Source organism: Diceros bicornis, chromosome 16, assembly GCF_020826845.1.
Source record: "Diceros bicornis minor isolate mBicDic1 chromosome 16, mDicBic1.mat.cur, whole genome shotgun sequence".
NCBI classification, from domain to species: domain Eukaryota; kingdom Metazoa; phylum Chordata; class Mammalia; order Perissodactyla; family Rhinocerotidae; genus Diceros; species Diceros bicornis.
The window spans coordinates 19,512,054-19,529,739 of NC_080755.1; the positions used below are offsets into that span (position 1 = coordinate 19,512,054).

Genomic DNA, 17,686 nt, shown 5'->3' on the forward strand with positions numbered 1-17,686 from the left:
AGTTGGCAAAAGGGCACTCCTCTTTCCTCAGTATGTCTTCAGGGAATTTTGGAACAAGGCAAGAAAACCCCCCCCCAAAAAATTCATTCAACAAATACTGATTCATTTTCAACTACTATGATTGGTTTTGAGGACAGCAGGAAGCTGGATCAATAAAATATTCAAGACTATTTACAGCTGAGATATTTTTATTTCAAAATGTGATTTCGTTTCTGGATTCTGTTTTAACACTTTAAAACCCTGGCACAGAGGCCAGCCTGGTGGTGTAGCAGTTAAGTTTGCGTGTTCCACTTTGGCGGGCCGGGGTTCACTGGTTTGAATCCTGGGGGCGGACCTACTCACCACTCATCAAGCCATGCTGAGGCAGCGTCCCACACAGAAGAGCTACAGCTCTACAACTATGATACACAACTATGTACTGGGGCTTTGGGGAGAAAAAAGAAAGAGGAAGATCGGCAACAGATGGTAGCACAGGGCCAGTCTTCCTCACACACACACATACAAAAAACCCCAGCACTTCTTCAGCTACATGGGTTTAAATATATTTGGAATCAATAAGATTTTTCACATTATCTTAACATTCAAATCTGGAAGTAAAACAAGTTTCTTTACACAACTCAAAGAATTCCAGCTTAAGTTGATTCAATCTGATTGTTTGGTTTTTATTGTGTGCATGGTATTTTTATCATTATGAAAATGATGCTGTCATACAACCAAGCAAAATAATGTTTGCCCTCCAAAGTTGGTAAGACTTATGTGCACAGTCTTAAAAATATTATTATTCCTCAGTCATGTAATATTAATTAAAATTGTAGTTGTAATATATGTGGAAATTTAAGATCTTCAAAGGCATCTTACATATGAAATACTTTATGTTAAAACATTAACATCACAATTAAAATAACAAAAATTTACCTATACAATATAATTAAATTTCTAAAATTTATCTATCTCCATTTCAACAGAAGCAAACTTGGCTAGATCTTAAAAAGAGATGATATCACTTACAACTCTTTTTTTGGCATGACCGATATTGTAATGTAGCTTCTACCAACTTCCAGGTTTGAATTTAGACAAATAAAGGAATTGCAAGTTCTCTCTGCATACCCAGAATGCCATTATGAAACCTAGTATAAATCAACATTGTAACTTAGGGCCAAGTCAGATATGAGGGTAATGGCGTTAACTGGACAGATGAGTATTTACCCTGCTCATAGACATCTTCAATTAAAATTAGCCTAGAGTCTTGGAAGCAGGTCTAAGATGAGATCTCTAAAACTAGTCATATGCTTTTTTAGTTACTATGCATCTTTTAAAAATCCAACAACTTGGTTTCCTATTTTAAGCTTGCTGTGATAATTTTATGTAATTATATGATATTACTATTTGATTTTGCTGTATATTTTTAGAATTTGAGATTATTTTTCATTTTTGATCTTTTAAATTATAAAAAGTCTATGATTATCATTTAATAAATCTGGCTCTACATAGCAAAGAGATTGGGGTGATTATACTTATTTTACAAGAGGTTTTACTTATTTTGATTTTATTAAGTTAAAACTGTACATTCAAAATTTCAAATGGATTTTTGCACTGCTTTTTTAAAATTTAGAATTCATTGTCCAACTTCAGTAACATAGTAAATTTATTTCCTACTCTTGTTAGTTTATCACCTGGATTAACAGGAAAGCCTATAGAATCATCACATTTCCAAGCCAAAATGGACCGAGGAGAACGTACCTATGAACAAATCTTTTGATTTAGAAAGAAATGGTCCCTTTGGGCAGTTGGCTTCCCTCACTTCAGACCTACTTCATGGTGTTCAGCACAGTTGGGAGGCAGGTAGGACACAGAAAGGCAGACCTTAATCTAGGGACAGAGTACATATTCTTTGCTTATCTTTAAGAATTAACTAAGATTTCATGCAATGGGTGTTGGAATAGACCTGAAGTAATTTAAATGAGGTGAAGAGAGTAGATCATGGTAAGGTCATTTTGACTTAAAGGAAGTGGTTTTAATGACAGAGAACACTGATGAAATGCATGGTATGTGTGGCACAAATCAGAGCCAACTGTCTTCCTCCTTGTCTCACGCGAAGGCTTACCTATGCCTCTTGCAGCGTGGACAGCTAAGTAGCAGAGAGGCGTCAAGATGGTAAGCACGAATCTTCCACCAATATCTCCCCACATTCCAGAAAGGACTGAGGCTGTTTCATGCTAGTAATTTTGTTGGCAGGGGAGAGGAAAGAAGCCTTTCTTGACTGTTAGAGAAATTTCTTAGACTCTAAACTAAGAAATGTCCTGTCTTGGAATTTGAATGTTCTCCAGTTGAATTAGGAGTCTGGTAGCAGGTGGTGTGAGGTATGGTGAGACCCTAGAGCAGATCTGAGTGCTTGATGGCAATGGTTGATCCTTGAATGCAACTCTGCAGCAAGACTGTGTTTAACAGGTTGTATGTTACCTGAAACACTGTAAACAAGGACTTCAGATCATCGAAACAAGAGTTTGGGGACTATGCAAAAAATAGTTAACAATAAGAGAAGAACAAATAGAAACAGAGATGGACTGAAAAATAGAAGTGTCTCTCTACAAATGCCACTCTGTCTCTTTCCATGGCTCTAAACTTTTTTGACTTATTTCCCTTTAAACCACACCCACTTTTTCAGAATGAATATAACAATTTGTTTGTGATCTGCTTTAGCCAGTTCAACAGCCTGATTTGACTTCCTTTTTAAATGATCTGAGATGCTTTTAACTGCTTACCCTCAGAGGGATGTTTCTAGGGAGAGGTGAATTTCTGGTTCCTTCCTGCTCTGTGACACATAATACCTTCATGGGTGACATTTTGTTAGTTTCCCTTCTGTTTCCTTTCCGATTGCTCTGAGCATAGTGAAACATCTGTACTGCAGAGAACAGCATTCTTCCTCTTTCCTAAGAAGGTTTCTTCTGCAAAGAAAAACTACATGGTGTCCTAAAACACACAATCAGATCCAAGTAGTGTACCTGGACTTCTGAGATTTTTGTGTTCGTTTTGAAAAGATAGGTTATGCCAATCATACCCTGAAGGAAAATAGCCAAAAAGCTTGGTTTTCACTAATAAGAGAATGCATAGTTACTGAGGAGAAACAAATAATTTCCATGAAAACATTACACCTTTAATTATTCCTGCATCCTTTGGAGTATTTTGCTTTGGTAGGAAGCTGGTAGATAATGGAGATCATAGGAAGAGAAAATTATTCTTTCCTCTAGGATTGTAAGAGGAGAACAAATTTTTATCCCAAATCTGTTTAAAATTGGCAGAACTTGCAATGTGTTCGTGTGTTCTTTTGTATGCTGTTACTACAAGTAGAAATTTATAAGGGTCCAGAGAACAAGTACCATGTCCACTTTCATTTGTAATAGTGCCCAGCATTGAGCCAACAGCAGATGGGTACTTAATAAATGCTTTGGGACTATGATATTAATTTTCTATAAATTATCACATAAAAGAAACAGAACTGCATTAATTAAAGGCTGGGACAAATTGTCTTAAATTTCATAATATGAAGCCTTTTGTCTAAGTATATAAACCTTTGTTGTTCTAAACATCTATAAAGATTCTCAATTTTAAGAAAAGAATAGAGGCTCTCGAGTCAGCCTGGTTTGAATGCAGGTTCTATCACTTATTGGTTAAGTAAACTCGGGTAAGTCAATTAAACTTTCTGTGCTTTAATTTCTTCATCTGTAAAATTGAGACTATAATAATATCTGTCCTACCTACAACTCAAAAGAGATATTTTGAGAATCAAAAGCTATGGAGTCTGTGAAAGTACTTTATATACACCAATTTATAGTCCAAATGTAAGTTGTAGCTGTTAATATTATGCATAATATTGTAAAGAGCACTGGATCTGAAGTTAACATAGTATAGTAGGAAGACAGCAGCTTTAGAAACCAGACAGACCTAGGTTCTAGCCATCTTGCTACTGGACTGTGCTTTTCTGGGGTACTGCTAATTTTAGACATGAAGCAGCTGAAGCGTGGATAGATCAAATGCTTACCAAAGCCATATAGCTATACTAAGTCACAGAGCCAGAATCAAACCCAGAAGAGAAAGCACATTAAGCTGATGGTTCTCAATCATCTTATGATCATGGTACACCTTCACCTACTAGAATTTTTGACAATATACTTAAGGTATTAAGACTCAAAACACCAAAGCATAAAAGTAAAACCATATCGTGAAAAATCTATGGTTATAAACTATCAACTTGGTTCATCCACAGAAGCCTGTTTTGCTGAGAACTGTTAACTGTCCCAACTGTGTTCTCTTATAGTCCAGAAAGCACACTATTTTATTATAGCACTGGTATGACATTACGTTCCATCTCTTACCTCATCCTAAAAGCTGGCTGTACCCTGTTCTACCACAAATCACATTATCTGCTTAGATAATGTTCCATCATACATCATATCAATACTCCTGGTTATAGTCATTTATGTTTTTCACATTTGTCAGATGCAGTGCCAATGCTTCCTGGCTGAGAACCAGGACATGTAATTAATGTGAATCACTGCCACATTAACAAGGAATTGGCTTTGAGAATACATACTATGGTAAAATGGAAGTTCATCCTAAGGTTTCCGATCCTGGCTCAACATGGTGTTACATCAACATGACTCAACAGCAGGTTATAGCCTATGATTAGGATTTACCACATTTTATGCAATGAATGTGTTTTGAAGAGTTGTGTATTAACCAAAATTTTTTTGAAGATTTTAAAGGCATGAGACAAACAAATAAACCATTAAAGGACCTCTACATTTTTAAAACAATCACTTCCCTAATTTATTTACTATGTAGATTCCTATTATTATATATAGTGTTTTCTGAAAGAGGAAAATTCCTCCTGAGCTAACAAGCAAAGCAAACAATAATGAAGAACTCTATGTCCCCAGAGACAGTTTTCTTCTTTAGGCAAAATTTAGATTGGCACAGCTCCAATGGGAAAGAGACACTTCAACGTATTTGTAAAGAGCAAATCCCCTATGTCATCAGAACGCAAGATGCCCAGTCTATGGCTTATTGTAAATAAGAAATGGACAGAGTAAAGAGAATAAGGCAGACCCTTAAACACTAAGTTACAATGAAAGATATTTCCTAGGCACTCAAAACCTCGTGTCCATGTGTGTAGAGGCCGAGGAGGGTGCATCTTCAAACAGAGCAAGATGCCAAGCAATAATATATATTTTATTAAATGCTTAACGTCTTTCTTTTGACTTTCTGAGGATTATACGTGTATATAAAGCAAATGTGAAACAGACATTGAATATTTACCTAAGAGATTCAAAAAGCCTAGGGATCAAAAGGAGAAGTAATGAGACGTCTGTATGGGGAAAGTAATATCAAGGGACCAAGGAATGAATAAGAGCTTCAAGCCTCAAGTCACCTCTTGTTTACACTTCTGATAATGTAAGTTTACAACCAGCTTTACGGAGGACAGCCACACCTTTGTACTCTCAACAGAAAGAAAAACCATGTTTCAATTTAACCATAATGGAAATCAACCACAGGAGACTAAATGTGGGGACAATTTTCTTTATTTCACATTTACCAAAAGAAAACAATGTTATTCCAAGATCAACACTTTCATTTCAGCTACCTCCTTCCCAAATTTCAGCTTCAAAGGACAATATAAACTTCTAAAACTCACCCAAAGACCTTTTCTTATAAATTAAAAGAAAGGAAGAAAATTCCACGTACCTACTTTTGCTTAGGGTTTATCAGTTTTCTACTTAAAGCTGCACCTGACATTTAATTAGCTAAAATCACTATAAGTGCTTTGCATAGATTATCTCATTTAATTATCATAACAAGTCAACAAGGTAGGTCCCATTAGACACCCATTCTACAGAAGAAGAAGTTGAGTTTCAAAGAAATTATAACTTGCTTAAGGTTAGGAAAGTGGTAGACATGGGATTTGAACCTAGGTAGCTCTTAATAACTACACTTTTCTAGTTCACCTATACTTTTTTTTTCAAAGAGCATATACACATCTGTGCAAAAATCAAGAAACAAAAACAGGATTTTCTATTTAATAGTGTTGTTTATTAAAGCTTTTTAGTAAATATATTTTACACTATGTGGCAAGAATTCGAAATTCTTTCTAAGAATTATCTTTCCTTTTGACAAACCTGTAAAGAAATATTTTCAACACCTATCACATACAAAAAGCTAGTTTCCCTAATGATATCATAGAGCACCTGAAAATTGCTAAGTTCAACATTCCTATAGAAAAATGGGTAAAGGATATGAGCAATTCACAGAAAAAAAAATACAAATAGATCTTAAACACACAAAAAGATCCTCAACCTCCCTCATTTCAGAAATAGACACTGTAAGGACAGGGGCTTTGTTTGTTCATTACTGTAACCTCAGCACTTTGAACAGAATTTGGCATTAACAGGGGCTCAAAATATATTTGTAGAATAAATAATTTGACACACATATATATTTTAAAAAGCAAGGTCAAGAACTATATGTATGCGTTTTCTATCATTTGTGTGAAAAAACAATATTATATGTAATAATAATGGTTGTATTTGGGGAAAGGAAGGGGAGTGGCTAGCTTAAAAAGTGGGAGCTAAAATCTGTCAAATATACCCTATTACATTTCTGAATTTTGAACCACATGAATGTATCAATAATTAAAAATTTTAAAAAGAATCATCTCTACATTAAACAAACACACATAAGCATTTTTTTAAGGGTTGCAGAAGAATAACTCAATTGACTAATATCCAAGAACATGAGACCAAAAGAATTGGAATTGGCATATATTAAGTGAAAAAAAACAAAGTTGTATAGTACCTTTTATAAGAAAAAAGCAAATATGAATATATCTTTGTATTGCTTATATTAAAAGCAAAATAATTGGAAAGATTATAAAAATGATTACCTCTGGGGGGGACAGAAACAATGCTGAAGGGACAAGAACAGAAACTAGATTTTTCTAAATATATCTTGTTTTGTATTTTTGACTTTGAAATCATGTAAATATTTTATATACCTATAAAAAATTACATCAAAAGAGAATCCCTAAAACTTGAAAGCAAATGAAACAAATGAACCTATCTGTGCAACAAGTTAGTCGTTTAACCACACACATCAAGAAACCATTGCTAGTGACTTTCAAACACAACACCAACTGTACATCCCAGATGGACTATATTAAAAGGAACTGAAAAGAAATCTAAAACTCTTTTCAATAATCATATTATTGGGAACAGGATTTGTATGTGAGAATATATGTGTGTAAAACAATTAGAATAAAGCAAATAGGTAGTTATATTAATGTCATTAGGAAACATAAATACAAATAAAATCAAAGGAATTAAGGGAAAAACCCTATAATCAAAAATTTAAATTAGAAATATATTGATATGAACCCATGAAGCATTTTTTTTCCAAAAAGGGGGGGACTCTCCAATGAAAAGGACTGAAAACTATGGCCAACCCAGTAGCACTGAACATTCTTACTACTCAGATTCTTATGTCTAATACTATTTCCCACTAAAATGAAATGTGGCTCCTTAGAGACATTGTTGACCCTAAGTCTGCAGCAGGTAAGCCTGAAACCTCTCTTTGTATCAAAGAAGCAAGGCAGCTATCAAAGAGAACTGAATTACTGTATGCAAATTATACCTAAAAACAAACAAAACAAAAGCAACCAACTGGAGTCCTGTCAAAAGGACACAGAAGCCAACACAGAGGGGTTCCCTGTGATCAAAGATGGGAAAAAAGAACCACAACAGATTTAAACGATTCAATCCATGTGTTCATACATCACCCTTGGAGGATGTTAGGGAACCAACACATTCTGAAAAGAAGTAATGGGAAGTTTTTTCTTTACAGAGAATTCTAGCTAATAAAAGTAGAAGGAATGACAGAAATGTGATATGACCATTTTGCAGCCCTAATGAAATGAGGATGCAGACGCTGATCAACAATGGCTGCTAAAATCATGAGGTGCAGGGCTGTTGGGCAACTATTTGATGACAAGATACTATTTTTAGGTGTGATAAAGGTACTATGGTTTTAGAAAATAAAAGAGTCCCAATGTTGTAGAGATACATACTAAATTAATTAAAGATGAAATGATATATCTTGGATTTGATATAATTTTTTAAATAATTTTTTTAAATTATGGGGGGGTGGGAGATAGGGAGGTCTGTAGATGAAACAAAGTTGGGCATATGATAAATACTGAAGATGAATAATGGGTATGAAAGGTTCATTATATTACTCTATTTGTATGCACGTTTGAAAATTTCCATAATCAAGTTTTTTAAATGGGATTATATGCCTGAAAATATCTTCTTTATTTTTCTTCATAATTTAAGGCAAACAACATAAATTCATTAGCTATTTGCTATGTTGTTCATTCAAGTGTAGCTTTACAGATTACGGCTGCCCTAAAAAACTGCCCTCATTTTCCCATGATAATCATTGATCTAGAATAGGTTAGAATAAGCCCTTAGAGTCATGGTGTATCTCACCATCACTTGCTTAGAGAATGCTAGAACTGGAAAGATTTTGTGGACTTCTATCCATGTTTTTAAAGAGCCCCAAGCCCAAGAGCGTCTCAGGAGTCAGAGGCAGGATAAGGAAGTGGGCCTGTGGGCCTCGGAGCCTCAGCCCCTGCGTCCAAAAGAGCAACTCCTCTTCTATCTGCTTTTTTTTTTTTTAAAGATTTTATTTATTTATTTATTTTCCCCCCAAAGCCCCAGTAGATAGTTGCATGTCATAGCTGCACATCCTTCTAGTTGCTTTATGTGGAACGCAGCCTCAGCATGGCCGGAGAAGCGGTGCGTTGGTGCGCGCCCGGGATCCGAACCCAGGGCCCGCCAGCAGCAGAGCGAGCGCACTTAACCGCTAAGCCACGGGGCCGGCCCCTATCTGTTTTTTAAACTAGGGTGGGAAGGTCAATTCTATGGAAAAACGTCCCATAGTTTTCCTAGAGTAATTCCTGGCAATAAGTTTGGCATCTCAGCCTCGTTTTGTAAAAGTAATTATCATGAATCTAAACTCCTACTGCCTTGTTTTTTCTTCTTCTTAACATATCCCAAGTGACCTCATGGCCTACCGGCTTGTTGGTTCTAGATAAGGTTTTTGCATTTGAACTCTTAGCTGGATAACTAGCCCCCACCTGCCAAGTTGGCACTCCCCCTTATTGGTCAAGGAATCTCCAAATGTATTTTTGTAGGAGAGATGGGTGTCACATGTAATCAGAGTGGCCTGCTGGCTTTTATTCCTCTGCTTTAGCTACAGCCATCCAACTTGCCAATCTGTTCCAGGGGTCAAGTCTCCGCTGCCCTCTGATGATAGACATGTGCAGTTTCAGGGCTGCCTGTGGTCTGCCTACACCAGAGTATGGCAGTATCCTTGCCCAATCTCTATGCCTCTTAGAGTGTCAAGTATCTTCTTTCTCTACTGCTCCTCCTCAAGCTTCTCACTGCTTCTTGAGCTCTAGTGCTCTTCTTTCTCTCAGGCTACTGAGACAGGCTTGTGTCCAGCTTGTTAGGGAGGTAGGCCCCACAGTAGAGCTGCATGAGCTTTTAGTGATACTATTCTTTCTTTTTATTATAGCCCTCTACTTTTCAGAGCAAACAGGCATCCTGGGGCAGGGAGTAGGGTGAAAGCACAGACTCACAGAATCCTTGGAACCATGCCCCCTCCAGCCCATAGGCCCTACCACAAATCTGGCTAATTCTGGGTAGGAGTCTTGCTCTTTCTCTCACAACTCCTGGGTCCTTTGAAAATCAGAGATGTATCTGGACTGCTGCTTAAGTGACACCGGTCACTACATGACAATAAGGAGTTACTCTAAATATTTTCCTGACAGAGAAGGGTGTTTTTCTGCTCAGGGCACCAGAGGACCTCTAGGTGGGGTGACTTGTTACTAATACTATGCCCTGACCTAGTCAAGTCTGAAACTAGATGATTTGTCCCATGTCTGTAGGGGGTGGGATTTCAACACCAACGTGGTTTTGTTCTAGTGATTAAATATATTCAGAGTTGAATAATTTTTATTTACCACTAACGACATTTTCTCAATATAATCTTACTTCTTGGAAGTTATTGTCTTAGCTTATGCTTTCAATCTCTTTGTTTGATTTCAACTTGTCAGTAAATTCCTTATAGGAATTCTTAATACACAGAAGAGAGCTGTTATTTGGCTACTAATAATTCAATTCCAAAGCAATTATGAAGGGTAAATAAAGGGTAAACTAAGTAATTGGAGTCCTAATCTACCATTTCAGCAAACTAAACCTTTGAGATTCTTAGTTACATTTACCATAGAAGGTTTTTTTTTTTTTTTTTGAGGAAGATCAGCCCTGAGCTAACATCCATGCTAATCCTCTTCTTTTTGCTAAGATCGGCTCTGAGCTAACATCTATTGCCAATCCTCCTCCTTTTTTTTTCCCCAAAGCCCCAGTAGATAGCCGCATGTCACAGTTGCACATCCTTCTACTTGCTGTATGTGGGACGCGGCCTCAGCATGGCTGGACAAGTGGTGCGTCGGTGCGCGCCTGGGGTCCAAACCTGGGCCGCCAGTAGCAGAGCACGTGCACTTAACCGCTAAGCCACGGGGCTGGCCCAACCATAGAAGGTTTTATTCAAGTAAATACATCAAGAACAAGTATGTTAATTAGAAAAATAAAAACTTAGTCCTGGGGCCAGCCCGGTGGCGTAGCAGTTAAGTGCGAGTGCTCTGTTGCTGGTCGCCCGGGGTTCAGATCCCGGGTACACACGGAGGCACCACCGCTTGTCAAGCCATGCGGTGGTGGCGTCCCATATAAAGTGGAGGAAGATGGGCACGGATGTTAGCTCAGGGCCAGTCTTCCTCAGCAGAAAAAGAGGAGGATTGGCGACAGATGTTAGCTCAGGGCTAATCTTCCTCACACAGAAAAAATAAAATAAACAAATAAATAAATAAAACTTAGTCTCTATCACATTTTTGTTGTAAGAAATCCTTCCCTATTTCAAAACTGCAAAGATATTTTGTATTTTCTTCTAAAGATTTTGTTTTACCTTTTCACATTTAAGTGTTTCATTCATTTAGAATTTATATTTGTGTATATAAAATAGGGATCCATTTCCCTTTCCCTCCCATATTAAATGACTATCCCAGCACCATATACCTAACAATTCATTCTTTCCCTCACTGATCTGCTATGCTAGCTCTATTACATATACCAGGTTTTCTTATATGTGTGGGTCTTTGGACCTTTTCCTTCCATTCTACAGGTCAGTCTGCCTCCAGGACAATTCTGCATTGAAGATTTGTAATCAGTCTTGACATTTGGTACAGCAAATGCCTTCCTTCCCCCCAACCTGGTTCTTGAGCAGTACCTTGGCTTTCTAAAGCCCTCTGGGCTTAAATATATATTTCAGAACTCATTTTTCAACTTCCATGGAAAAGGACACTACAATTTTAATTAAAATTACATTGAGTCCTCAGATCAATGTGGCAAAAACATCTTTATGACAACGAATTTTCCTTCTCAACAAGTTTTATGACTTTCAATAAGTTTTATTATTACACATTTTTTGGCTAAGATTTATGCCTATGTAAGTGACTTTTTAATAACTACTCTAAATATCTTTTTTCCCTCAGTTTTAATAGCAGTTTCTGTCTGTTGATTGTTCATAGAAATGTAACTAGTTGATTTTGTATAAAAGCAACCTTCTCAAACTTTCTTACTAACTCTAATAATTTGTGTGTAGAACTTATCGGTTTTATTTCTAAATTTTGTGGTTATGTTAAATCTCTGGCTATGGCCTCCAAATAATGCTGAATAGAAATGATGATGGCAGGCTTCCTTGCCTTATTCCTGAGATTATGAGAACTATTTTTAGTATCTCATTGTCAAGTATTTATTTGCTGTAACTTTTAACCAGACTGAAGAGGTTCTCTTCTATTGGTGGTTTGCTAAGATATTTATTAATCATGAATGACTGTTTAATTTTATTGAATGTTTTTTCTTTATCTATCAGGATGATCATATGTTTTTCTCATTTACTCTATTAATACTTTTAATATAGTGAATACCATTTCCAGAATCATAACAAGGATCCCACATTTCAGATTCTGACCAATCTGTTCTACATTAGTATCTTTTACACCATATATCCAGCGACACAGATGAAAGAAATATCATTATCTTTATCAAATATAACAACTTGGGTCAAACTGCTAACAAATTAAAAGATTAGAGCTCAGAAGAAATGTAGGGGCTGGCCCCGGGGCGTAGCGGTTAAGTGCCGCGCTCCGCTGCCAGCAGCCCCGGTTCGGATCCTGGGCGCGCACCGATGCACCGCTTGTCAGGCCATGCTGTGGCGGTGTCCCATATAAAGCAGAGGAAGATGGCATGGATTTTAGCCCAGGGCCAGTCTTCCTCAGCAAAAAGAGGAGGATTCGCATGGATGGTAGCTCAGAGCTGATCTTCCTCACAAAAAAAAAAAAAAAAGAATAAATGTAATAAATTAGGTCCAAGAGTAGAGAACTGATCTTACGGAACACAGCCAAGATGACAAGACGTCTTGTAAATATAAACCTGACTAGAATGGTGTAGTCTAATTTTCCACAAAGCGACTCAATGTAGTTTCTGGAAAAACAAAGTGCAATCAAAGTGGAACATTTATTTTGTCTATTCTCTAACTCTGCAGTATTTTTGGTTCTAGGTCTTAAATAAAACCCTCATTCTTTCTGTTGATATTTCTCTACAACTAACCTAAAAGCCTAAAGACACACACAACACTACAGTATGGCCAGCTGAGTACACAGCCTATCAGTAATTTAGAGTGAATAAAAAACATAAAATACTTTTCTCCCAGGCCTAATAATATTAAGAGACATTGCAGAAGTTCTCTAAAACTTCAGTATGGTGGAAAAACCATTTTTCAAGATTTCAGTTTGCAATCAGGATTTTCAGAGTGAGAGGAGAATTCAATTTTTATTTAGCCCAAACTTTTATTTAAGAGATGACTTAAGTTACCTAGTTAAAAGAAGAATTATTTTGTGGGTAATTATCACATGGGATGGATTAAAAATCCATAATATCTATATTTTTACTGTCACAGAAATAAATTCAATTAGTTTGGCATGACTTATTTTATATCAAATTAATATAACATATGCCTTACAGCTTATTAAGGGTCAGAGATTTTCAAACTGCACCCCATGATGTCACCCTACAATAATGAGGTAGAAAAGGAAACAAGAGGGCAGAGGTTCTTCAGAGTAAAGCAAATCACCATTTTTGAGGAGAAAGGGAATAAAGAGAGCTGAAACAGATAACTTACATTAAGCGCTTCTTATGTGGCAGGCACTTTTCCAGGTACTCTGTGTATACTAACACATTAAATATGAGCAGAAACATAGTTTGGAATGGTTTATTATGTTATACTGGGGGGGGGGGGACCTGTTTCTATAATAAATACTACAGCAAGTAAAGCTTCAATATTTTCGTTGGGTAAGGACATGAAGTAGATATAGTGATTCCCACTGAAGTAGGAGACTGGGGAGCAGAGAGGACAGGACCTGTCTAGGGGAGCCTCATCAATCTCTGAAGGTGGTTGAGATTTTAATAGTTTCCACACTAAATACCTGTTGCACAAATGGTTCCACGGCTAAAAAACAAAAATGGTTGAAAATCCTTGTTCCATTTTATCAGCAAATTAGTTAAGCTATGATTTAATACTTTCTATGTGAACTATAATTTGTACGGCTTCTCTTTTCCCATTTTAAAATATGCACTTCTCTCTTTTTAATTTTACAATCCACATTCTTCCCATCTCCTTCCTAAATTTAAGTGTGTATATCCTGGGGGTAAGTGGTGAGATGGGGTGAGGGGAAAATGTAAGATTTTTATGGGAAAGTTAAATAAGTGATGAGTAAATTATTTTTCAATGTTAAAGAGAACAGAAATATATGACAAGGTCAAATAAAAATTTCACATGACTTTTAAAGATAAAAAAGGCTTCAAATAAATTTCATGGTCACTTCAGGCCAATCCCCCAGCACCAACACATTTCCGCTTTTCTAAAGCATCATCAAAATTACTATTGATTCAAATTACTCTTACTATTAATATAATAATTTCCCATTATAAACAGATTACTTATAAGGCAATTCAGGGCACAGGCAAGAGAGATCTGATAACATTGACTACTTCACCTATTTTCCTATTCTAAAATGAAACTTTTAAATTATGTGTGGCACACGCTCTGTTTATTTGATTAGAGAAGAACTTTATGAATAAAAGACAGGCTTTAAAAAAACTCTTATGATAGCTACTTTTTAAAACAGTAAATTGTTATGTTTTCCCACATAGTTGACTACTGACAATTTCCTAAATTGTCCTCGTTTCCTCTAAACAATTGAAGGATGTTTTACATTTATAGGTTTAATAAGCTGCATCTTGTTTATCAGTTTAACTTTTTTGGTTAGGTCATTACATAGTTGCATTTCTTCGTAGTTTTGCTTAGTGATCTTTCCCAATTTCATTTTTTGAACAATTTTATCTTAACTTTCACATCTGTACCATTCTGGGTTTGACTAAGACAGAACACAGAATATATGAATACAGTATAATAAATTTCTGTCAAATGCAAAATAACTACTGTTATGATTACAATACACACACAAAAGGGCTACTGGCCTTGAAAAGCAGAGAAATCTCCCTCTGGCCTTAGGGTACGACAGCATCTAAGTACAGCGCTCTTTCTGATATTTTAACAATTATCTCCACTACTTGTATGCTTCTTTGAACACTCCAAAGATGTCATCTGTGTACTCACTGGACTGTCAGGATGCATGTGTTGAATAGTTAAAAGCTGTCTTCTGTAGAGATAGGCAGACCTGCCAGGTTTCCTGTTAGGTATTTCATGGTCTGCACAGATCTTAGCCCTGGACCCCCAAAGGAGCTGATGGTAACTGCAGAAGGGAATCAGGAAAGACACTCACTGCTAACCACATAATCTGCAATGGGAAACTCTGTCAAAAGATAACCATCAATAAGCAGGTTTAGAGGATACCTCTAACCCAACCAAAGAAAACTCTGGTTTTATCTAGTTAGTTACCTAAAACTCACTGATCTTTTCAAAATAAGCACAAACTGAGACATTTTTGTTAACAAGGGACGATTACACAGAATTCAGAAGTGAGATGTACATTTTTTCCAGCAGAACAATAACTGAGACCAATTGTGGCCAGAATCATGGGGCAGACATGGAGTTAGAGCTTTACAATCTTAAACAAAAAACTATCTTGTAGAAATTAACCGTTAATAACTCCTTATCCCATAAGGACTTTTTACAATGACAACAGGATATATTCTTCACCGATAATTTGATAAAATATTTTACTCTATGAATACCAGCATGCACATATGCCACTGTGTCTGTAAACTTGCTCTGAAACCAGAGAACTCTAGTGTCTGTTACATCTCATTAATTTGGGACAATGTCTAGGACTAAATCAAGGGAATAAAAAGATACTAATGTTATTAGCATAAAATGGATATGTTCAACAAACCCTGGGTCTTAATAAAAGTCTTTGTTTAAATGTAACTAAATTGTATCAACGGGCAGGCAATATTATCATCCACTCTTAATAAAACCAACAAGAAGATCAAATGACTAGAAACTAAAATAGCATTGGGAGGCAGAATCATAAAAGATGTATGATGAAAAAAGGAACCCAGCATCAATTTCAATAGATAGTTCTGAAGAGCCTTTCTAAACGACCAACTAAAGGATTTATGTTCCCCTAAAACTACGGTTGCTAAAACCCAAGTTTTGTGCTTTGTTCCTACAATTACAGATGATGTTCTTCTCTTAAATGGACAAAGTACTTAAGCCAAATCCTTTCTTGAGGTGATATAGCAATATAAATATCCAATACAGAGACAAAAAAACCAAGAGGAGGAGTACTTTTCTTTACGAACCCAAATGTACTTTATAATAAAAAGACAGCAATGATAACTGTTAAAGGCTATCTCCTACCTGTGTTTTTTGATGCCATTGGAGAGAGCATCTCCACCACCACAATCTTTTTCTTCAGACATTCTGTGTTTTCAACTGCTCAAATGCTCTCCTTCCTCTTCAAAGGAGTGCACTGTTACTGCTTCCAATCTACGCAGGGACCGTCCGGATTCAGAATCTGTGGCAGAGCAGGTTCACAGTCAATGAATTGAACTTTGGTGCCAGGCTTTGGTAACAATGGCTATCTCCTGTAACGCATCAGGCTTTGAAACTTAAGCAGCCTACTTTATCCTTCAACAATCCATCCATTAACTACCTCCTCAGGGATTTCAAAGAACCTGCACCCAGTAAGGCTAAAGTGGATTTATGAAACAGATATAGGTTTACATAAACTTACAATTAAACAGATTTTATATATTAAAAGAGATTTCCAAAGATTATCCTATTCTTTAAGGAACCACATTCAGTGGTTTTCCCCTAAATTTCTATTTTTACCTTCCCTCTCAAAGCATCTTAAGTATAACTTAAAAAAAGCATTCAAATTTTAAAATTCATAAATAAGGAAAAAGCTATAGTGGCTGTACTCGTGGGAAATGTAAATTATATCCAGTACGTAGACACAAAAGCAAAGGTAATTTTAAAATATTTTAAAAACACTTCTTCTGGTATGATATTATTTAAATCCTCAAGTGCTAAAGCCCAAAGTGCCTATATAAAATCTAATTATCAGGCAGGCATTTTCAAGATGGAAATGCCACGTTCCCAACTGGCTATGTGTTCAGAATGGAGCCATCTGCCTGTTGGGGAATAATAAGACAACTTATTTTTGTGCAATACATTATAGTTTTCAGGCATGTTCACATTCTTCATCTCCTCTGAGCATCTCCAGGGTGCTTTGGTGACGGCAAGGGAGGATACAAGATTAACAAGTGTGCTGATGGTCTCACACTTTGCAAGTTAGGTGAACCAGGATTTGAACCCAGCTTTTCTGACTCTTTGTTTAATGCTCTCTTTATTTCAGCTGAGAGCAGCAGTCAGTCTCCATAAAATTTTAAATAGTGCCTAAGTTATTATTAAAATATAAATTCGAGGTAACTTCTAACTTCCCTTCTTAAGCAGCTCACTATACACTCAACTGTCCTCAGCTCTGGGAAAGCATTCTCACACACATTCAAGCAAACTTCCTTAAATAAATTCATCAGCAATCTGCTCAGTATCTATGATAGCTAATCTGTTCAGGAAATCAAATTTTTTAGTGCTTTATTTTCCCCTTAGTGCATGCAACCAATATCACGGAACATTATTTTCATCACATTAGGTTGATTAGTAACAACTGCTGGAAAAGCACAACTGCAAGTTGGATAACACACCTTGAGCTCTGACCTCCGGACTCTCGGAATGGTGTGAGTTACTTGCAGAAAGACTTTCAATCTTGGTAAAGTTATTTTTATTTTCTATAAATAAGTAAACATTTTTTGGAATTTCTGAATATATGCTTTTGCTCTGTCATATACCTTTTAACAAAGAAACAGATATTTTATAGTAAATTTAAAGAGCTATTTATTTTTCATTGTCAATTTTGGCAATCTTTCACTGAAAAAAATTAAAGGCAATCTGAATAGCCAACAACAGGAAGGAGACAGTCACCCATTAGATG

The 17,686-nt window shown here is 36.3% G+C and overlaps 1 protein-coding gene across 1 annotated transcript in view; it reads right to left on the minus strand.

Moving 5' to 3' along the window:
• The window catches only part of OSBPL1A (oxysterol binding protein like 1A), a 130,124-nt gene that overhangs the window by 47,600 nt on the left and 64,838 nt on the right, over window positions 1–17,686 (minus strand). Inside the window, 1 exon segment of the mRNA XM_058556906.1 lies at window positions 16,051–16,207. Within this exon segment, the coding sequence (XP_058412889.1) occupies window positions 16,051–16,207 (157 nt within the window).